Source organism: Salarias fasciatus, chromosome 15, assembly GCF_902148845.1.
Source record: "Salarias fasciatus chromosome 15, fSalaFa1.1, whole genome shotgun sequence".
Lineage (NCBI taxonomy): Eukaryota > Metazoa > Chordata > Actinopteri > Blenniiformes > Blenniidae > Salarias > Salarias fasciatus.
Genome location: NC_043759.1, coordinates 20,056,768 through 20,080,354, shown reverse-complemented (window position 1 = coordinate 20,080,354; position 23,587 = coordinate 20,056,768). Strand labels below are relative to the sequence as shown.

General features: G+C 41.5%; 2 protein-coding genes across 5 annotated transcripts in view; one reads left to right on the top strand and one right to left on the bottom strand.

Moving 5' to 3' along the window:
* Positions 1-23,587, bottom strand: part of LOC115401948 (MAM domain-containing glycosylphosphatidylinositol anchor protein 2) — a 183,010-nt gene that overhangs the window by 127,568 nt on the left and 31,855 nt on the right. The gene's annotated exons all lie outside the window — the stretch shown is intronic.
* On the top strand, positions 14,962-16,819 carry LOC115401949 (low choriolytic enzyme-like). Its single transcript, XM_030110346.1, has 7 exons — positions 14,962-15,076; positions 15,166-15,219; positions 15,343-15,489; positions 15,575-15,692; positions 16,251-16,426; positions 16,513-16,594; positions 16,678-16,819. Exons 1-7 carry the CDS (start codon positions 14,962-14,964, stop codon positions 16,817-16,819), a joined length of 834 nt encoding a protein of 277 aa, XP_029966206.1.

Genomic DNA, 23,587 nt, shown 5'->3' with positions numbered 1-23,587 from the left:
CATGCATTATGTGATTAAATGGCGCTGTGGCGAACGCTGAGTAAATGTTGTGGCGAACCTGTGGGACAGGATGTGCGGTCCTGCCTGTGGTGTCGCTCCCTTTCACTTTCCCCATTCACCCAGCCATACGCAGGCACACACACCCAAAACTCCCTTTACGCCCACACACTCACAGAGCTTGCTGACAGCTATGAGTTTAAAAAGAATGAAGCGGAAGCCCTTCAGGGAGGAAAATCTCAGATGTGAATCAGTTTTTTTTTCTTTAATTCCTTTATCTAATTTCCATCACAGTGACACTTTCTGCAAAGAAACAGAAGGTATGTGGGGAAGAGAAGAAGGCATGATTCTGCCTGTTAGACTGCTGGTTTAGCGCTGTCTTTTCCATGTGTATGCACATGTGTGCATCTATTTTGTCCTTGTGTGGTGAATGAGCAGCTCCCACTAGAGTGCCCTGCCTTCCTTGGCCTCACTTTGGGGAAGATGGAGACAGCTTTATCCACTACCGCCAATGGAGATTAAATTGGATTTGGCTAAAAGCAGCCTTGTCACCACAGTCCTGGAGTGCCTGAGTGGCAGAGGGGCTTCTTGGCAATGGAAGTGACTCTGAATTTGACAAACAAATGAATAAGAGAAAAAAAAAAGAGGGGAAGTGGAGGGGGAAAAAAAGCCCCCAACAGCTGGGCCTCGTTGTCACTGTGGGTTTAATGTCCTCAGACCAAACCCCCGAGGAGCACTAACCAGATCCTGCTAGTTTTCTGGCTGCATAAACACCTTCTCAGAACGGGAGAGGCTACGAGTGGGAAAAGGAGGGAGTGAGTAACAGGAGGTAAAAAAAGGAAAAAAAGACTACTACTGCTCCTCTACTAAGAAAAGTGTCTTTACTATCACGTCAAAATTATGAAATTTGGTTCTGAATTGCCCCCCAAAAAGACAGCTGGGGCAAAAGGCGTGATAAAAAAAAAGTGCCAAGCTCAACAGAAGAGAGATAAAGTAATTAAGTTAAAGGTTTTATTCATATATACGTGAAAACCTGTTCGGGTGCTTTATGGACAATGGCTGCTGATTAGTAATTCACCTCTCATATTTAGTTGCAATCATGCATTTCGCCACTTCCTGTTTGACATTTAGAAATATCTGATATTCACCTGAAGCCTTCAGAGAGCGCCATGCATCGCCAAAGAAGCCATTTTTAATACAGATCCTAATTTGTTTCACCCATGACGATGTGATTGGTCACAGCCATTGGACTACAATGAAAATAACTCTTATTAGGCTAATTTAATTTTAATTTATCACTACTTCTCACATTCTTACACCTATGATTTGGTAAATTTTGGCGCCCCCCACAGGAGGCAGAAAAGCGTATCCTCTAAAACAACTACAGTATCAGCTGTAACTGACCCCCGTAAACTCATTATAGCTCAGAAACAGTCTGCACACAATAAATCCTGTGTGTAAGTCTAATCCAGATGTGCATGACTACGTCTCTTCTTTTGCAGGAGAAGTGTGTTACTTTCTCTTTGAGAGTCATCTATAGCCTATCAAGAGTTCATATTGCCTACGCTGTTTTCTGATAAATATCTTCTAAGCGGTGTTTTTCCGCTGTTTGCAGCAGCATGTCGTCGGCTATAGGCTACAGTATTAGCATTCAATGGCCGTTTCACTTCTGGCCACACTGCAAAACGTTTAATCCAATATTCACTCTTAGCGGCTTTCAGCAGCTAAATGCTCGGCTTTACACATCGGGCAGCTGTACGCTTTGTCTGCTGGATGTTTGTTGCTCGGTAAGCAATGTGTGCGGCGGATTCGTCAGAGCTTCTCTGCTGAAAATGACTTTGTGCAACGGTTGGAAAGCAGATTGATGAGAAAGGTGAACGTGAACCAAAACAAAAGCCGATTATCTTAAAGCTAAGGGAGGTTTCACTGGAGACATAATAATTATGGGTTTGGCTTGTCATGACAAGGTATTCTCTTCACATTATACATGGTAGCTCTGTTGCTGATGACCGCATTATTTACGACTATGAGAACACTCTAATTAGTCAACAGCAACAACACAGCATTTAAAAAAAAAAACAAACACACACACACCTCAGTAAATATGAAACCTTGATTCTGAATCATACTGCAGATCCTAATTAGATTTGAATGTGAGTCACGCTTAAATCATCTCAGCTGATAGTGATATTGGTGTGAATTCAGTGGCTTTTACCTGTGAGAATGAGTAAACACGGTCTACTGCCAAAGGCGTCTCACGCTGAAATCTATTCTTTTCCGTGCTTCTCCCTGCACCTCCACAAAGTGCAGGCAGCCCTTCCTACTGTATAATTGAGAAGCAAGTCATCCAAGGGAGCATCCATGTGTGCAAGGCCTTGAAACGGTTTGCCAGCAGCACATGCATATTATTACATCAGGGCTTGTCAGAGCGTATTGATTACACACTGTAATGCACTTGCATGCACTCCTCGGCCAACACCGTTATTGTAAATGAGAGTCCGTATAGATCTGGCTTCGCACTATCAGCACAGATCATCTATCACACAGTGTGTACCGTTGGCTTGAAAAACACAGATGTTCACTCAGCACCAAGAACGTCTGTCTCGCTCAGCAGAAACAGAAGAACATATCATTATAAAAATCAAGTTGAGCCTTTTCACTCGTTATAGCTCAGTCACAAGGCAAGGGCGGTCCGTTTTTTTCCAGGATTTGAACAAATATGGATGACAATGAAACAAACAAACACACAGCAGAAGCTTTATTTATAGTGAGGAATTACTTAAACCTTGGAACGTCGTCCACACACACACACACACACATACACCTTGCTTCTCTGAAATTAGGCCAGTGTGAACTTGAAGAAGCCCTGCTGCGAGAGAGCGAGGCAAGAGAGATTACTATGGAGGGTGAAGATAGAAAAATTTAGAGGGCAGATTCATCTTTGCTCTCATATTATGATGCTCCGCAGCGGGGGTTATGAAGCTTGACTGCATACAGCTGCATCCATTATGTTCATGAGAGCTTTATGTCATGATAGCCGTCTCAGAGGAAGTGGCACAAACGGGGTCGGTATCATCTTATGTATGACTTTTAGGGGATTAGAATATGATGCTTTTTTTTTTTTTCTTACTTCAAACAGAACATTTGCATTTCACACTGCGAGATGCGAGGTGCTGCTTAATGTGTGTGGTGCCGGGCTTGATGCAGCTGTCTCTGTCCGTGGTGCTGAAACGCACAGCACTGGGTAGTTCAGTTAGATGAAGGGAGCCTGCCGCAAGAAAAAAGGAAGAAAAAAAAAAATCCTCCTGTGCACGCTGCCAGGATACAGCGAGGAGATGTTATCTAATCGAGCATAATGTTTAATATAGTGATGCTCTTGACATGCTGCGCATGTAACTCCACACACACGGAGCCTCGGAGTTTGGCCGAATGACACCTTGCACACTGCAAACGTGATTTACGTTGCTGCATTTCTCAGTTTGAAGTCAACAAGGAATTAATCAGTACCAACTTACACCAACTATAAATTTGTAATAAGACAATGACTTTATTGTATTTTTCATAAGTAATAACTAATTAATTAATAATGCACAAATTGACCTCAAACTCACTTTCAGTACCAGATTTGTTCTGCCTTTTTGTTTTAGTTCCAGAGCTGACACTTTCAGTGTCCCTGGTCATCAAAGAAAACCTAAAATATCTTAACACTCAGAAAATGTTGAAACACAAAGACAGGAACATCTGCAAAGCCCCAGAGTTTAATTAAGTAATCTATCATTTCACTTTGGTACACATGCAAATATTTTCAAATCTGCAAAGGATGTATTGTTTCAGACATTAGAGAAAGGTCATTCTACATCATTAATTGGGAATTTGTTGCAGTAAAATACTGAGTTTTCTTTTTTTTTTTAATGAATAAGTAATAGGCAGATGATTATTTGGCAATTTCAACTTCTATTTGTCACATAATGTATTTAAAAAAACAGCAACCACAACCACTTTGAAAATGCAATAATATTCATTTTAATACTATGTACCCAAAGCTTGAGCTGAGTCACTTTTGGTATAAAGTGTTTTGGGTTTTTTTTCAGTCAGTAGCGTGGGACAGTTCATTCACAAGCATTTACTTCCTGCAGACTCGAAACTCAGCTGCAACTGCAGGTTGAATTTCCTTAACTTCCTCAATACACTGCAGTCACAATACACAGCATGGCTTGGCAATCAAATCACTTCAAATCATCAAAAAGTGACTCAAAATCAAATTTTTTTCATTATTTCCAGTCCAAACATCCTCTTATTTAGCTTTAGTCTCTATCACTGATAGCACATTTTTTAAAATGAATTACCATCAGATGCCCTAATTAGGAGATGCCAAAGCAAAGAGGCCAGATACTATTGTGTTTTCAGCATTATATAAGTAGTTGTAGCGATGGTAACATATCATAGGCTAATAATGTAACATTTCTGGCAATTCTAAATGTAATAAAATCAATAAATATTATCTTACAATATTTGCATGAAACAGAAAAAAATTGCAGCCGTGACTGAGGCTGTTGCATAATTTGTATCCTCAATGAACAAATATGCCAACTATTTTTTAAGAAAAGCTTCCATGTTCATATATTATTACATTATTGTTTGCAGTAATCAGAGTTTGAGAATTTTTTCAACACTACTTTAATTGTGTGAACACTCATTACACTATTGGCAAGTTATTAAAGCTATGGGCTTTGTTACAATGAAAAGGTAAAAAAAAAAAAAAAAAATTACATTGTGAGCGAACATTATGATAATGGCTATTATTAAATGATTGTTTTTTATTTTTCACAGTAACTCTCCAAAATATAACAAATTAGCACAGAGATTTTTTTTTTTAGGATATATCCTATTTTCCCCTGAATTTACCACCGTTGGATTAGAAGAAACCATAAAGAGTTATTTCTTACCTAGTAAAAAGTCAACCGAAACCCAAGCAGAACCCAAAACCAGATTCCCTTGATCTCTTTTTCTGGCTGATATGCACCTTGAAGAGTAAAGATGAGCAGCGTTCATATGCAGTCTGCATCAGCCCTGTAAGATGACTGAAAGTTTGCAGACATGCATCCGACTCTGCAGCACAGCAGGGGGAACACAAACGCTTGGAAGACGCCTTTTCTAAGACTACAAAGGAATAATCACTGTTTTATATAATATTGTTTCACTCAACTCTCAGTTTTGTCATAAGAAGAAAAAGATGTCTTTGACTTCCCCTCACACTGAGACAACAGACACGGCGTTTTTCCACAGCTGACACTCTGATGTGACATTGAAAGGAGACAACATGTGACTAATATCAGTCATGACTGTCCCGAAGCGCCGCAAAAAAAGTCAGTGTGAACAATCCCAGCGCTATGGAGGGAGCTGGCCTGAATTTCACAGACTTGTTCTTGTTATTAATTACATATTTGCAGATAGGACAAATTACAATGCAACTGCTTGTGTAATGCCGCATAAACAGTTGTATTTCGGTAAACACCCCAAAGAATATTGTTGGATAACTGTGTTTGATTACATAAAATCTGACATAACAAAATGATGATGCACAGTGCAAAGACGTCTCTTCGTTCTTCTTTCTAAAATGTCTTTTAAAAGAACTAAAGAGAGAGAGAGCACTGCAGGGCGGTACAGTGGCTAAATTCCATGCTGAGTTTGCATGTTCTCCCTGTGCATGCATGGGGTACATCAGTTTCCTCACACAGCCAAAACGCACATATTTGAGGTTAATTGGTAACAAGTGAGAATACAACTGTCTCTCTTTATTTCCTATATTATGGATGGAAAAGGACAAGAGATAGATGAGACGGGACAGAAAAACTAATGTGGTAGGCTTTTTGTTCTTTTTCAGAGCTGTAAGCTGCATCATTCAGAGGAAGACACACATTACACCACATTCAAGCTGGACTAAAACTTCTGCACCACAGTCTGACGTAATGCCTCCGTCTTCAGGATGCAGCTGTGTGTTACAGGACCATTAAAACGGACACGAGCCAAGCTCACTGAACACGTCCTTGGCAGTTCTGAGGTAGAACAGGTTTATGAGGTATAAACCTACAGGCCTTGACAAGAACATGCTGGACATTTTTTGAACCCATTAAACAAGGACCCAGAGATGCAAGTAGTGCATGTTAGCTCATATTAATAACGAGAAATTCCATCAAACTGTAAAACTTAAACTAGAGTGCCACTTCATTGAAGATGTAGACTACAAGAGTATGGCTGTGTTGCAGTAAAACATGTCTTTTTAGGTTTTTCCTCAACAATTTTTCTATTTTCTGAGTCTATGGTGTCACATTGGCAAAGCGGGCTTGCTGCGGCAGTTTTATTTCCCCAAACAACACTAATCGGACATCTGTAGAGGAGGATAAAGCCCAGATTGGCTGTAACCTTGCAGTCATTGATAGGCCCAAACTCCGGCCAACACTCACACGATTGGCTGACGGAGGGCCGCAGCTTTCTTTATGGTTGGCTAGTTGGGAGCCAGCAGCAGCTCACTGAGGATAAAGTATCTGGCAACCCTCTGAAGATTGGGTGCAGCTCGCCAAGAAACTGTCCAACGATTGGCTGTGGCGACTCCAGAGTGAACTGATTGTCCTATCAGTGCCCACAGCGCGGGCTGTTCTGACAGTGCTGCCTGCTGGCTGGCTTTGCAACATGCAGCTATCCATAACACCTCCAGGGGGCATATGTCCATGTCTGTGAGTGTGTGTGAGTGTGTGTGTGTGCGCGCGTGTGAGAGGGAGAATGTATATCATCCATAACTTTTTCATTGGGGAGGTGTGCAGCTAAGCCCTGCCAGCAGGCTCTAACACCTCATTATTCTAAGCCAGGCAGGAAATGGGTTTCAGAGATCTCTCACTGAGCCACGCTCCAAGAAATGTGGACTACGGGCCTTCCAATATCAGCAGCACAGACCTGGGAGATGCCTCTTTAGCTCAAGTTAGCGACACTGCAGCACTACAGCAAGCAAAAGAAAAAAGAAAAAAAAAAAAATCCACCAGCCAAACCCTGGGCACATGGTGTGATATCACTAAACATAAACTCTAACGGTCGTGTGTGCAAATTAATTTGGTTCTGAGAGTTTTTGTGTTTAATGAATTAGATTTTTTTTTTCTCATAAGTCTTGTTAACTGAAGGGTGCTTATCCCATGCGATGGCAAAATGCTGCACAGCCAAATGATGAAGATGAAATATAGCAGAGCCTGAAGCCTCATTAGAGGATTTTCTACAGCTGGGTGACAAACTTAAAAAACTTAGACCCGATGCCTTGGCTGGGGAAGAGAGAAAAGGGAGGGGAAGAGGAAGAAGAGAATCGAGGGGGGAAATGGATGCTAAAAACATTTAGCTTATACCAGGGGTTTTAAACAGAGGATTCACTGCAACCAACGAGACGACTTTGTGAGGTGTAGAAATATATACGTATTTCATTATTAGGAACAAAGCCAGTGGGGGAAAAAAATAGATTGCACAATTTTCTCAATAAATTCTCCAGAAATTTAGATGATTTATTAAATGTGCTAATTTGTGTCAATATTGTTGAATAAAGTGGAAGCAGATCTAGTAAGCTCATTTTCTCAGACAGAGTGTATTCACAGTCTCTCCAGGTTAATGATACCAGCTGTCATTAAGTCCAGGATAATATGGAAATACTTGAGTTGACTGCAGATGCATAATGCTCCAATGGATCAAGGTATGTCGGACTTTTCCGACATACCTTGTTTTAATTTTGTATAGAAAAGTACTGACAAACTCTGCTGGATGATGAGGCGTCTCTTCAACTTCCCATCATGAGGTTATTGCAGCATCTTATTGTTGCTCCAACCTTGTTGAGATAAGACGAATGTTTGAAATATTTTTGGTAGAAGACAGTACAAGAGAGCATCCGCATATGTTTTATGCAAGAAATACTGTGCCGATGTGTATCCACCCACAGTAAGCTGCTCACCGCCACAACCTCATGAACTGAAAATACAAACGCACCTATTATTAATTCATGGGTGCATAAAAAAAAACTGCCTCCAAAGACGGTTTACGGGGTAACACTCCGGTACAGCGGAAACTGACAACATCAACAGTGACCTCCTTTTAACACCAGACGCAACTCAAGTAAATTTCATGAAATGTCATTGATTCAGTGATCACATGTAACACAATTTGCTCCAAGAGTTTTTCGGAAAAAAAACTAATTTATTCAGCTTTGAGAGGGGAACAAAAACAATTCCGCACCCAGCCTTAAAGTGACGCAGGTAAATGTTGCCTCAAGGTCTTAGCAGGTGTGACTGAAGTAAACAGTGAACAGTAAACAGTAAGACACTTCTTCTGCAGGGCATTTTCACACTTTGCATGTACCTGCCATTAAGCCACGGTTTGGACTTCTCGGAAATTATTAAGCATTTGTGGCTTGCAGTTGAGATTTTTTTCTTCTTGGAACCATTTCCATTATTACATGATGTTAGCGGACAGATGACACCAACTTCCAGACCACCTTCGTATGCAGATTTAAAAAGCTTTTGCAAAGTATGCTGTACTTCAAACCAATCTGTTACAGTTTCATGCTGGCTCCTATAGGATGCAATCATGATAAAGATCGAGCAGTACTGGCAGTAGTAGCAGTAATGGCTGTCTTGTAGCAATTATAGCTGTGGTCGTAGTCTTTCTATGAAGAATGTGACTGTAGCTATGATTACTACATCTCATAGGGTAGTCTTAGTAATGACAGCAATAATGGAGGTAAAAGCGGTAAAGATGAATGAGTTTCACTTGTGTAGTGCTCTTTCATAGATCTAGCAGCCCGCAAAGCACTTTACACTGTAACCCATTTTCAAAAATCACATTCACAACAATCGTCTATTCCGCTGGGATTCAGCGTCTTCTTCAGGTACAGTCTGACAGATGGGAGATCGAACCGTAAAACCTTCTGACTGTGAGACAACGTGCTCCAGCAGCAGCTGCACCAACCACCACTACTACTAATAATACTATTTATACTAGTAGCAAAAAGTGTTCAGTCATCACATCCAAAACAAAACATTTCAAAAACAGTGTAATGATTCACAACAAGAAGAAACTAGCAAAGAAACAAAAAACGTGCAAAGATATCACGCTGTAAACAAACGTCATGCAGACTGCCTACTCGTCACAATAGATACTCTCAATTATCAAATGTTTTAACTATGATGTCCATGAAAACTTTTTTTTTTTGATTGAGGGTTGAGCTGAGTACACATTTTCAATTTCAGACTATTTTCCAAACGTTGAAGAAGTTCGAACAGACTATCATCTGCACCAAAGTGCTAACCGGAAAGGTTTCTATCAGCAGCTGTAGCCTAAAGGAAGGGAAATGGGCTTGCAACTACTTTCCTAACATCATCAGTTCTAGACGGGCGAGCTGGGAAAACGTGGGTGGGTGGAGTGAGTGAGTCACACTCTTCCCTTGCTCATAATCAGTTTTGATGTGCCCCTGAGCAAGGCACATACTGTACTATAACCCGATCCAATAAATACACCAATGTGTGAAAGGGAATTCTTATTTTTTTTTTTTTTCCCCCAAGAAGAAAGTTCACAATCCAATTGGAGAAAGGGGAAAAAGAACAAACAGCAACTGATCAAATTTGCTTTCAAATTAGCTTCAATGAACCTTTTCAGGCACACACCACTCTGATATCTTTCCAAATCCAAACGCTCCCTCACTCACACCACTGCCTTTCACTCTTTCTGCTATTTCTCTGAGCATAAAGACATTTTAGAGTCTAAATTTCAAACGTCCCATAAAGTACTCGACACCTCATCCATCAAATGCAATCATTATCCCAAAAAGACTGAGCAACTGGACTGACACTGAATCAACTGCGATACTATCATAATACACCTGTGCATTAAAATAGGTGTCCACATTGTACGTGTTTGTTTCTACTTGTCCGATTGTCACTTGGCACGAACACAATGTTTACCTCCAATGACTGACACCAAATAAATAGAAAAAACCAGACAGAAAGCTCTTTTCAGAGAGTCTTTCAACGGTTTTGTCATTTATCAATAAATCCATTACTGTGTGGTGAAAGCTGTGAAAACACCTCATCACACGCTAAATGAGACAAAAATGAGAGAAGAAATACCTGCTGAAACTGAAGAATTTCATGTAACAGCCCATAAAGTATTAGATAGCGGAAAATGAAAGAGTAATCCCGGGCACAAAGCATCCATCTATCCATCTTTATTCCCGCTCACAATTCCGGCGGACAATGAGAGAAAGAAGGGTACACCCTGAACAGACTGAGACAGCTGAGCTTACAAAGTTACAGAAAATATAGCATCTGATCTATTAAAGGTTACACATGTGGTAGATGATCTACTCACTGGAAAAAAAATATTAAATCACGCAACGTGCATTAAGTGCAATTGCTCTCGAAAACATGCAGTATCAGAAAAAAATAGTGGTATATTTATGTCTGGAAATGCGAGCATTGATAAAAATAATATCAGTTTAAAGGGGCGGTGTGAACTGGGTCATCTTTCAGCTGTAATTATGACGAGAGGCATTCATTCCATCAATGGCTCCCCATGACTTTTATTTGCAGATTTTATGAGATGATTTTATCTCTTTTGTGCTTTTTCACTTATGAAATGTTTTTAGTGACTCTTTTGCTGCTCCCATTTTACCCACAACTTTGACTTTGTGGAGGCTCATGTTTCATTTTGCTTTTTGTTTGTTTTTTTCTGCAGCGCTCTGATACATTTGTTAATTTCCTCCATCCATTGTATTACGTTTCATTTTGTGCTTATGTGGCCTCAGTGCTCCATCTAATCACCCCACTGCAAACTAAAGCAAACGAGCAGGGAAACAATAACATTTCCAACAGCTCATTCTTGTCTATGAAGCCTCAAATGCAACCAAAACTGCTGTTTTCACTTGAAGTCACTGGTGCTATTATTTTCAATTGATCACCGATAAAATGAACAGAAACTTGAAAGTGCAACCTGCATGGGAGGAACCCAAACCTGCAGAAAATGAACATGAATGAACATTCATCTATGTGACCTGTGCACAAAACACTTTTTATTTTAATCATGCAGTCATAAGATGGCAAAGTGAGGGGAGTGCCTCTGTGCGAGGTCAGACTACCAAGTGTGGGAGAAGGAGGAGAAAGACCGGGCGAGCGCCTGATGAGTTTGATAATGTGTTTCATCTCACAGGGCAACTATGATGGCAGCAGACTTCTCTGGCACCCACTCCCACTGACCAGCAGTGTGGCAATTCTAAATGTTAAGTACATTGTTTAATAGTCCATTACGCAAATTGATATTGCTCATTGACTGTTGTCCTTGGCTGCCCACGTAGTGTGAGGGGGAAAAAAAAAAAAGACAGAGATGCACTGCAGCTCTGCCGAGGGCTAATAGGGGGAGGCCATCGCCATTGTTCAGTGTTTCAGGAGCAATGTGATAAAAAATTTCCCATCTGCTCCACTTCTTCCCATGTCCAACTCATAGAAAAGTCACGGTTGAATCAAAAAAAGTTAATCAACCTGTAATGTAAGGCTGCAGCTAGAGATTATGGCCTCAGTTTGTATAAACACTGGTTGACCTGAAAGCATGTGTTTGGATATGGGAGGAAGCCACAGTACTCACTCACTGAATATTTAAACTTTATTAAAAAAAAAAAAAAAAAAAAAAAAAAAAAGAGACCAGACTCTGTGTTAAACACTGCTCCCCCGCCGCTCTCAGACACTTTATCATTTCTATACATTGCAAACGGCATGACCTATTCAGCCTAAAAAGTCTTTCACAGTATATTTCAGTGATCAGTAGGTGAGAGTATATAAGCCTGCCAAATGCTGCTCTGAATGTAACATATGGCACCGGAGCGCAGCATTACAATTTTAGCCATCCACCCATGAAAAACCCTTTTATTCAGTCAGCGGGGCTGAAGCCTTTGGCAAGAATTTATTTATTAATCTTTTTATTTTTGTTTATTCTTTTTTCCACGAAATTTGAAAACTGGCTGTTAAACTCTAGGATGAGCCATTTATTGCCGTTCATATATTTTAAAAAAAGACTTATTTCTCCCTCCCCCTGTGTATTATGTGCACAGTCTTCCCCCATCTATTAGAAATGTGAAGTTACAGCACATGTAACATAATCTGGAGGTGGGTTCCTGCTGATGCGTGAAAATGTGTTAGAAATGGGATCACACCTGAGGTTTAGGTCCACTGGACTCACATTTCACAGGGAAAAAGTCTGAAATAAAGCCTTATGTTAGAAAGTCCTTTTTACTGGAACAGCTTTACTCTGCCAGATGATGGCTTCTTGGGTAAATTAATGAAGAAATATAGGTTTACTTCAATTGCATTGGAGCAACAGGTACATAGAAAATTAATGGAAATTAAGAATGTGGCTGGTAGATCTTTCAGTCATGAGAAGGAGAAAAAAATAAAACAACAGATGCAGAATTAAGAAGTTTGTGCCAAGGTGTGGACATTTATTCATCGGCTGAAGTCCAGCATAAGCTGTGGACAAGGCGTTCCACTAACAGGCTAATATTGAGTTTCTGTGAGAGGAAGTCAAACAAAATAAACAGTTGAGATAAACCACCAACATGCAGACAACAGCAGAGTCTAATAAATGTAAAGCCAATGTTTATGTAGGGATGCAAATACACTTTAGAGGCGGGATAACCCGCAAACAGCTAACAAGCGCTTAAGGAAGCAGAGCTGAGAGAAACGGCAGTTTTACAGCACAAGTTCCAGGAAACTGTGTTATGAGTCTCATTATAGTAACAGGGCATGAGTGTGTTTCTTCACAGTACAGTACTTTATAATGCCATATTTCCAACACTTTTTTTCCTCCCTGAAGCTTCTTTGCTGCAAGTGTGGAGAGAGAGAGAGAGAGAGAGAGAGAGAGAGAGAGAGAGAGAGAGAGAGAGAGAGAGAGAGAGAGAGAGAGAGAGAGAGAGAGAGAGAGAGAGAGAGAGAAAAAACATGTCATTTTCTTGTGGGCAGCACTAGACTGACATCCAATTGAGTAAGATCTACTCCTCTTTGCAGTGAAAAGGCGTTAGGAATAAAGCTCAAACAAATGGATGGGTCATACATCATTGAGCATTACTCGTGCCAGCCTGTGACTGGAACGCAAATAGGATTACCTGCGCACCCACGCGAATCTCCTCAATTGAACAGGCAGAGAGACAGAGGCAACGCAAACAAACACACACACACACACACACACACACACACACACACACACAGGCACAAGGATACACACATGTACTTGCTTGTAATGCACATATGGTAAAATTTACAAATGCGTATAAGGTCTCATTGAAGTTGCAGTAAAGCAAATTTAGATGCACGCACGCGCACACACACACACAGATACACATGCGATGCAATTTTTGGCTCCTCCATAATAAATGCCACATTATTGTGATGTACAGCGAAAGAGTGCATCCCATAAAGGTTGCCCTGATGGAATCTCTCTTGGAGCTGCCCGGCCTTGACATGCGAAATCGGATGCTAAAGCCTTTTATGGTGCCGTGAAGCCAGACAGCAGGCCCATTTCCCAGTAAACAATCCACTGGAGCCCCATGATTTATTAGTGGAGCATTCAATAAATCTGAATACTCATCAGTTTAAACAACAGATTTTTTTTGGATTTGGGGATTTTTGAAGACTGATTCCAGTCTCTCATGGCCTGCCAGCCCAAGCCCCTGGTTTTTGAAGTCCTGGTGAATAATACAGGATGAATTGACCCATTATTAACACACAACGATAGGTCACACCCAGTAAAAACCAGCGGGGTCTGAAGGTTTGTGGACCACACTACCTATTGGAGAAGGGCAAAAGAAACCACTCCAACAGTATCTGTACACTTCATTTTATTTTTTTCTTAATGTTACGCCAAAGCCTACTGTAAAGATTACATCTAGTAAAATGAAGTTTGCTGGCTGGAAGAAAAACAACAGTGTGGGAAGTTCCTCCACAATAATTACAAACTAAAGCAATGATCCGATCTTTGCAACTCCCTCAGTAAATCACTTTTAATTTCAATATAATTATCCCTCTTCTCTCAGATTAATGGGGATATCATGGATAGAGAATGGGGGTGGCAGAAAGCTTCAGGAGGCGCAATCCTGCAGTGTGTTTGTTGTTTTCATTTCTAAGGGGGAAAAGGGTGGAAGTAGAGGGTACAAATTACAATTGCTTTATTAAAACGCAAACAATTCCATGCAAATATCATCAAAACAATTTAAATTAGGAAATAAGCCTTAGAAAACTGTAACAGTTGTCACAATTAATTAATCATAGAGACTAAATCTGAAGGTTGAAAAAATGAGTATTCAGTCTTATATGCCTGAATAGAAGTTAAACCGCCACGTTTCAAAAGCTGAAACCAACAAAAATAAATAAATAAATAACTGAAGAGGGTAACTGACACAGATAAACCTGCTGTTTCAAAGAGTGCATTGCGTTAATTTTAAGCTCCTCTTCAAAATTAAGTAAGCTTGGCAGTTAGTTGCTGCTACGACTTGAAGTCGCTGCCAGCAAACACAGAACAGGAGCCCAGCGTTGTTGGTTTCAAACGCTGTATTTGTTAAACGTGGGATGAAACTTTCAGACGAGCCGAGGTCTTGTGGACCGACGGCCCGCCGGCTACGATCGCCATGTGAAATCTGATGCCAGCAGAGACAACAGCAACCTCCGGTCACTGTAATCCAACCCGCAGTGGGATTATCCCCCATGAGGAAGCAGTGGCCCAGGGTGGGGAGGGCACTCCCATCATCCCACCTGTGCCATTAATCTCTGCGCGCAGACACACCCCGAGAGCCTCCATATATGTTGCCCCCCTGTGACTGAGGTGTGTATCAGTCCTCTGAGAGGAAGCTGGAGTCTCTGGAGCAACTTTGGAAGAATCGGACGGCAAAAGGAGTCGAAAATGAGGCTTCCCCTTGAGCTGCTGCTGTCGCTGCTGCTTCTCGGCCTCTGTAACGCCCATCATGGCAAAGCAAGCTTTCTGGATTCGGTGTCAGAGGATCTCGGTTCTGGAGAGGGTGAGTCACTGTGAAGCACCGTCCAATGGGTTAAATATCTCAGGTGGTGCACAGGGTTGTATGACTTCTGCATTTCTCCCATTCCTCAGAGGCCTCAGAGGATACAGAGGACATAACCACCACCATCCTCAGATTGAACAACGGTCAGTATCGGACTACACAAAGCCACATCATCACCATGTTCTTTTCTTTCTTTCTTTTTTTAATTTTTGCACCTCCTATATTGATGACTGAATAAAAAGTCTAACCTTCTATTCTCTCTTTAGGATCTAGAGACCTTCTGTTTGAAGGAGACTTGATGATTCCAACAACAAGATCTGCAAGGAAGTGTCTGAATAGACCAGACAATTGTCTGTGGCCTAAGAACCGGAACGGAGATGTGGAGGTCCCTTACAAACTGAGTGAAAAATATGGTGGGGTTCCAGTCCACTGCATAACTAAAACTCTGTAACTGCATGACAACATGTTTTCATTGCTACATTTTTGCCACTATTATAGCTCGAGATGACAAGTCTCAGATTGAACGCGCCATGAGAGACTTGGAATCAGAAACATGCATTCGGTTCGTTCCGTACAGACGGCAAAGAGGATACCTGAACATTGAACCAAGATTTGGGTGAGTGAGAATTTAAAGCACTAAGAGATACTGATGAATGGAGGACCGTCCTTGGACGTATTCCTAGCATTCACTTGCCAAGACGTTATTGAGGCAGGGTTGATTGCTGTCGCCTCAGCCCGACTGAAAGGCAGATTTTTAGGAGACCTTAGAGAGTGACTGCTTTAAAGGGGGACTTCCCTTTTTTTTCTTTTTTTTTCTTTGCATGTATTGAGTAACAATAACTCGAAGCGATGCAGGGTGGATACTGTAATGAAAACGACATCATTTTCAGCATCCCTGCTGTTTCAGTGTAAACCAACATCTTCTTCAAAATGTTGCAGAGTAAATTAAAAAATTCTGCATTTTCACTTGAAGTGTGACGTATGCATGTTCTCCCTGTGCATGTGTGGGTTTTTCAGTTAGGTTCAGATTAGCTGTGAGCCTCAGTACTTGTGCTTGCGTGGATTGTATGTCTTGTGTGATTGTATAGACCTGTGTAAAGTCTTGCAAATTTGTTGTTTTCAAGCTGAACCAAACACAAATGTCAAGTCGGTCTTTCACTCCTTTTGTTCGCAGCTGTTCATCTACGGTTGGTTACGTGGGAGACAGGCAGAAATTGTCGCTGCAGAAGGGTTGTTTGGTTTTTGGCATCATCCAGCATGAGCTGATGCATGCGCTGGGCTTCTTCCACGAACAAAGTCGGAGCGACCGCGACCGCCACATCAGAATCAACTTTGAGAACATATTGAGTTGTGAGAAAGTCGCCACAACTTCTGTGATTTATTAAGACTGATCTCATTTTAGTTAATATGTCATTTATTCTTTGATTTGTCACCAGATTATAAAAACAACTTCGAAAAACATGACACAAACAATCTCGGCGTTCCATATGACTACTCGTCTGTGCTGCACTATGGAAAGTAAGTCACACAAAGCCTTAATCTGCATCAAGAACAATCATCTGCAATGTTTATTGGCTTAATATAATGTTTGTAATCTTCAGGACGGCCTTTGCAAAACCTGGAATGGAATCGATGACTCCAATTCCAAACCCCAATGTTGAAATTGGCCAGAGGAGGAGGGCTTCGCCTGCTGACTTTCTCAAGATCAACAGACTCTACAAGTGCAGGATGCACTTAGGATGAAAGATCAATGCCGTATGAGCGTGATTTTAAGGTTGCACATCAATATGAAAACGTGCAAATAAAGCAAAAAAAAAAAAAAAGTAACTGGGTGGTGTTTATTGCATAATCTTGATGGGAGAACGGCTTAAATGTAACACACTCATGTGCGTATGCGTTTCATTTTCCAATACTACTCTGATGGGAGGTATTCTGTGGCGCCGTAGCAGCATTGTGCGGTCATACAGTGCCATCTACTGGTCATGAGTAATATACCAGTATATTTCAATTCCTAAAGTTGTATTTTAACGGCATGACCAGCCAAGCAACTGAAAGAGAAAACACAGTACTTGTTTTCCTCACAGTTGTCCTCAGAACTTGGCATTCTCAATGTTTCTTTGGAAGTCTTCAGTAAAAGTAACAAAATTTCGGCCCAATTCAGATGGTAAACATGGAAGCATCACATAAAGGCCGAGTTTAGACGATAATGGTGCTCAGAGCCACTGAAAATGCACACTTTTTGAAAGTATTGACCAGAGTGGAACTCCTCGAAAACATATCAACTATGTCTCCATGTAGACACAAGAAAGCGCAACTTTTTGGATATGTGCCAATGTGGGTTATGCCAGTATTTTTAAAAAGAAATGTATATATTGGTGCTTGATGCTGTGAATACCGACATAATACAGCTATAACACAGCTCCTGATGCAGTGCTCCATACTGACAACATTAAATCACTATTAAATTATGATTCTTTTGTCAAATGCTGCTTTTAGAGACATTCTTACAGACAAAACGTAAACTTCTTTAGTATTTAGTATGGCGATAACTAAAACATCTGTGAAGGCATAGATAATTGTGAATTGGAGTGTGCATTTCAAACCAAAGCGTACCAGACAAGATTTTTTGCTTATAATGCAGGAATGCTGAAAGAATGGAGTTGAATTACAGATTAGATGTACAAACATTCTGAAAATCAATATTTACTAAAACAACTGTGCTCGCAAAATTTCTGCCAAAAATCCATCTTTTTTTCAGTTGAAAACCAAAGAACTGATTTAATTAGATACATAAATGACTGAAGGGCGAAACAGTGGCAATATCTTCATAATTGAGTTCATTTTAATTTGGGTCTATAATAATTAAGTTTGGGATTTGTACATCCCCCAAAAAAAAGGAGTATGGTGTTTTATCAGAATGAATCAGTACTGCGGTACACTCAGCCAGCCAAACTTTCCAGGGCTGAATCTCAGCGGGAAGGCGTGGATGTGGTTGGACACGAGATAAACCTTTCCCTCCACTCTCCCACCCTGCAGAGATGTTTTTTCCTTTCCCACTTGGCCACATCCCGGGCTCTTGTGTATGTGTTTTTCACCCTTTGAAAATCCTACGCAGTGCTATTCTTCAGTGAAAGAGAGCAGCGTTGGGTGAGAAAGGCAACATAGAGGCGGCGTGCAGCTGAGACACAGAACAGATTCCGATTAAACACATTTCCCTCCTTTATTGATGTAAGAATGCGCAAACAATTAAGAGAGTTACATGAATTTCTCTTGTGTTCTGGCTTAAATGCAGCTAAAGAGGCCGTGGCACAAGCAGAGCTGAGAGAAATCCAGAGAATCTGAATAGTTCAGATGGACACAGAGCCTTTAATGTTTGATAAAGTAGTTTCAGTGCGTATCAATCGTTCTGCCTATGAAATATTCAAAATCGACTTGTTTATTGAAATATTTAACGCTCCGGCTCTGTTCATGCTCCAAGAAGCTCAGAGAGATTTTTCAGGCTGACTATAAATTGGGAGTGTTTCTGCAAAGCCTGATTAAAGTCGGAATCCAGATGAGCCTGAGATCCCAGGACAGAAGTACAAACAGGCCACCGCAGCAGCACCCCGACTCAAACCTCCGCTTGTTCCTGCAGACCGATCGCTCTACTGTAAAGCCAAGTACAGTGAATGGGTTTGCTCTTTCCTGCAGATCCTCACGTGTCTCCCTTTGGGTGTTTTTTTTTTTTTTTTTGTCACTGAAGCCTTATAAAACACAGACATATGAAACACATTCACATGACATTGCACTGTTAACTGATAGCAGCTCTAAAAGACTCCGAGGCTCTCGCAGATGCTCTCTGACCATGTTTTAAAGGGCAGTCCGCACATGACCAGCAGGGTCTCCTGTAAGGACGTCTGCTCTAATGAGAGCAGGCCGAGCGGAGCTAAATGTAGTCTGATCTGCGATGCCATCGGTAATACGCTGGCAGGCCATAACCGCTGGCCGGCTGAGCGGCTCTCACCGCTGCGTTATTAACACAGATCAGTGTACCTGCCTCTCTTCAAACACGATAAGCCTCAGCACACAGCTCTCCTCAGTTCACCGCGTGAGCCGCCTCACGCACACCAATAGGAAATTAAAATGTCCACGGCTCCGGCTGCTGCTGCCGTTGCAGCTGCCGCAACCTTGGAGGCTGTTTCGGGAAGACTTTTGACCTTCTGAAAATGCGGTGCCTAACTTCAAAGAACCTGAATAAGGCTACCTTAAAGCTATGTATTACGCCGGAGACAAAAGGAAAATCAAAAACATTTCAAGACTTTGGTTGAAATCAAAGGTCAAATAGGAACTGAGTGACTTCAGATGTGTTAACTGATGATTCAAAACTTTAATAAACATATACAAAGAGATTTGACACATGTAATATATTACATTACTGAACAAAACAACAAAAAAATTCTCAAAATGCCTTTTTAATGTGGCTTTTTATGTTTTTGAAACACTGACATTCCCTAAATTATTGTCACGTATTCTCACTGCTTTTTGAAAAAAAAAAACAAAACAAACAAATAGAGCGTTTTGTACACATTTATAGTACAAATTATGAGAAAATGGGAATGAGCTAAGGTCCAAACTAGCAGTTTTTTTGACTTTCCATCTATCTGTATCTTTCTATTTCAGCAGAATAACAACAATAAAAAAAAGATAACAATGAAAGTCAATTTTGTAGTTTATGAATTTTCTCTTTGAATTGCAAAATAGTGTAATACTTATGCAAAAATAATCGCATTCTTAATTAGAGAATGATTATGAAAGCAGCATTCAGCGGCATGGATGGTTACTGTCCTTCAGGAGACAAAAGCTCTTGTCTGGGAAAATAAGACTTTCGCAGAAAGATTGCCTTTTTATGAAATGATAATTGCATGAGCCTCACTATGAAGATGAACAGAACAACAATTATTTCCTCCCGTGATGTCAAAAACAATATTACTCTGGGAGGATGAATCCAACGTCACAATTGTAATTTTTAAAGTATCCAGTACTTTTTCGAATTACTTATTACTACTCAGTACGATCACAAGGAGTTCACTGTGTGCGCTGAAACACGTTCTTTCCACTTTTTCAAATATTTCGTTTGGATCAGGTTTAGAATAAGGTCAATTCAATTCAAGGCTTGCTGTTTGTGGTGAAACTAATGCAGTTAAATCAGGAAAATCATAGGGAACTGGGACACAGTGATGTTTGTGTGGAGTTTGTCCGTGGGTTTTCTACAGGTGCAGACATCTGGTTTCTTTAAGTCTATTTGACTCTCTAATCTGTGATGTGCAAATGCATTCAGAGCCCGACCCGGGGCAGCTGTTAGGTGCCCCTTTGGAGAGGGATGAAAGCCGCACACACAAAAACAAGTAAATTCAGTGAAGGACGCAATCATAAAAATAACAGATCGGGCAGAATTCTTGTGCAAATCTTTGCTGTTGCCCTGCAGGACCCCGCGGAAATGATCAGCGGGACGAGACGTCGAAGGCAAGTCGACTCTTAACATGTGCTGCTGTTGAAGCTTTCATGAAGTTTCACTTAGCTTCTGTTGTGCAGATCTGAGAGGGCCAACGAGCCGTTCGCAGACTTCTGATGTGTCTGAACCCAGAATAGCACGCTGACAAGCTACTGTCTGCTGTCGCCGTTCTCAAATTTCAGATTTAATGTGTTGTGCTCTCCGACACCGAGATTGCGGCTGACATTTCTTTAAATAATAAAAGGACATCACAGAAGGCAGGGAAATGAGGTGATGCCAAGAGATTTTAAAGTGTAAACGCATGCGAGCAAACACCATAAATGTATATTGTCTTTTCAGGGCGTGCGGCAAAAAAGCCTGTGTCAAAGAGAAATGATGTTTTAAAAAGGCCTTTGTGAATGTGTAAATCAGAGAGGAGCATTAGTACACAATCCCTTTGAGCCGCCTTCGCCGAGCCGCGCCACATCTCTGTTTGTCAACGCTGAGGAATTGCAGCTGTCGAAAATGATGCGGTCCCATTAGTGACGGGATCCAAGCTGAGACGGAGCCAGACAGAAAGCCGTTGTGGGGACAAGATGATAACAAGGTTCTCATTGGAGATGTGAGGGATGGTGTTTGTGCACCGCGCTCGCTGTCTGTCTGATGAGAACCGAGGCAGAGGAGGAGATGGAGGGGTTAAGATAAAGGGGGAGCACCGAGGATGAGGAAGAGAGGAGAGTCGGGAAGAAAAAGGATGGGGGGAGATAAGAAGAGACAAATCGAGACGGGAACAATGGGACTGGGGAGCGAGGGGGAGCGACTGGAACGGCAATCAGGGGAAGGGAACCGGCGAAACGCACGAATCAAAGCGGGCGATCGAAGCGAGGGAATTGACCAGAGACGAGGAGAAAGAGAGCAAGATGCCCAGAAGCCTGTGCCCGGAAAGACTGGCAGGTTTATTCACGGGGAGTTACTGATCTCTCATCCCGCTGATCGTTCCACCTCCGAGCTAAACTGTGTGCCTGGTGGGATAAAGACACAGACGTGCCGCAGCAGAGAGGCCTGCTTCATCCAGCGAGACCCTTACTGATGTAGCCCTCAACAGAATTAACACATAATTAATAAGCAGCCTGACTGATTTCTTTATTCAAAGGTGGCCTGATGCTTGATATTAAGCAAACTATCTTCACAATCACCACAAGTGCGGCAGGAGGTGCAGGAAGCACAATAACAGCCGGTTCAGGTTCAGACCACAGGAAATGAAAAGAACTGAAGTGCTAAGTGTTGACACTAAAATATGAATTGAGAGCAGAGTCATATCCATACAGCCTGCTAAACCATTCCCTGTCAAAGGTTAGCTTGGTCTAAACACCGCCCATGTTGGTCAACTGTCTGACTACATTTATATAAATCCCTTTACTGCAACCATTCAAACAACTAACAGGACCAGTGAATTTTTTTTTTTTTTTTTTTATTGTTTGTACAAACATCTAAAATCCAAGTCTGCATACTGCTTGGACTCAACACACTGCCATGTAAATGTGTACTGTGTATTTTCCTGTAAACAGACAAACAAAGGCTGTTTACATTCAGTGGTATTCCCCCAAAAATCCAGGGAAGGCGTGTATGGGTTCCAACAAATGTGCAGAAAGTGTATTCTTCCTCACAAAACATTAGCAAAGAGGATTTTTAAGAGCACTTCAAAGCCAGTATTTGTTTACAGCCATGCTTACGAGTGAGCCCTCGTCTTTATCCCCATGTTTTCTGGTGTATCGCTGCATATTTAAGCCAACTGATCTGCTGAAGAGTTTGTAATCACCCACAGGCGTGTGCGCGCGCGCACACACACACACACACACACACACACACACTAGGTTTTCTAGGAGGACAGCGCAAGTTTTACCAGTGCTTTTTTGAGGCAAAATCCAAGAACATAAAAGGTTATGGTTCAGATATTACATCTCTACAAGCTATATGGAAATTCTTAACTGAGTTTTGGGTGTCTCCATCATCACCGTGCAAACACTGAAGTTTTCTGAAATGAAAACGTAAAATCAATAAGTTTCCACTTGCAACGCTGCCACGTAAACAGCGCCTGTGTTTGCTCTGGCTGATGTTCCCGTACAGTCAGCTGGGATGACCTATCGTGACCCTCAGTACGAGACAGACATGTAAATGGTGCATTTCACGCCTGTCACAAGGACGAGTAAGAAGAAGGTTACTTACAAAATACTGACAGCAGATTGGGAGTAGCAACACATTTCTCATCCGTGGCCTTTTTACCGTGAAATGCTTGCAGCAGCCAATAGAAATGTCCTTCAGGAAGATGCTTTTTACTTCGGTACAAAAAGAAGGTGTTTTCTCATGTAAATAACCGCACATACAGCTCAACTCCTGTGAAGAATCTGTGTATGTTTGCAACTTCTGAAGCAAAGAAGCTCCTTTACGGCAACCTCGGTGAGCGAGGTCAGCGGCACAAACTCGGGCCGTCTTGTCATTTTGTCATTGACAAGGTTGTTTCGCTGGCTTACAGCAGCAGATAAGCTCCCAGGCTTGCTGTACACGCCACTGGAGATGTCTGCAGAAGTGGACTCTGACAGATCATTTCAACACGGCGAGAAAGCTTGAAGCCGTATGCGGACAAGGAGTTTCTTTTTTATGTAACTCTTAGAAACTGCACTGTTCTTGCACACCCTCAACCCGGAGGTGCATGTATCAAAGTTTCATTCTCTCGCCAGCGTAACAAGATGCACCTGAGACGCCACACGTGCGCGACGTTCTATAGCTGCGCCTTCAATACCTGCACGCTAAAGGTGGCACGGTGTAATTATTGCAGAAGAAATGTAATTACAACCTTGAAATGTGGCAATTATATGTGGCAATTATGCAGGTTGTATAAGTCTGACTGGGCGAGCAGCGGAGTAGATGACAGCCAGGATCACCACGAAGGGCCGTTGACTCCATGTTATATTAATAGAAGCTCTCTTGCATGCATGGCAGGACGAACTCATATGGTTTCTGCTAATTACCATGCGGTTGGA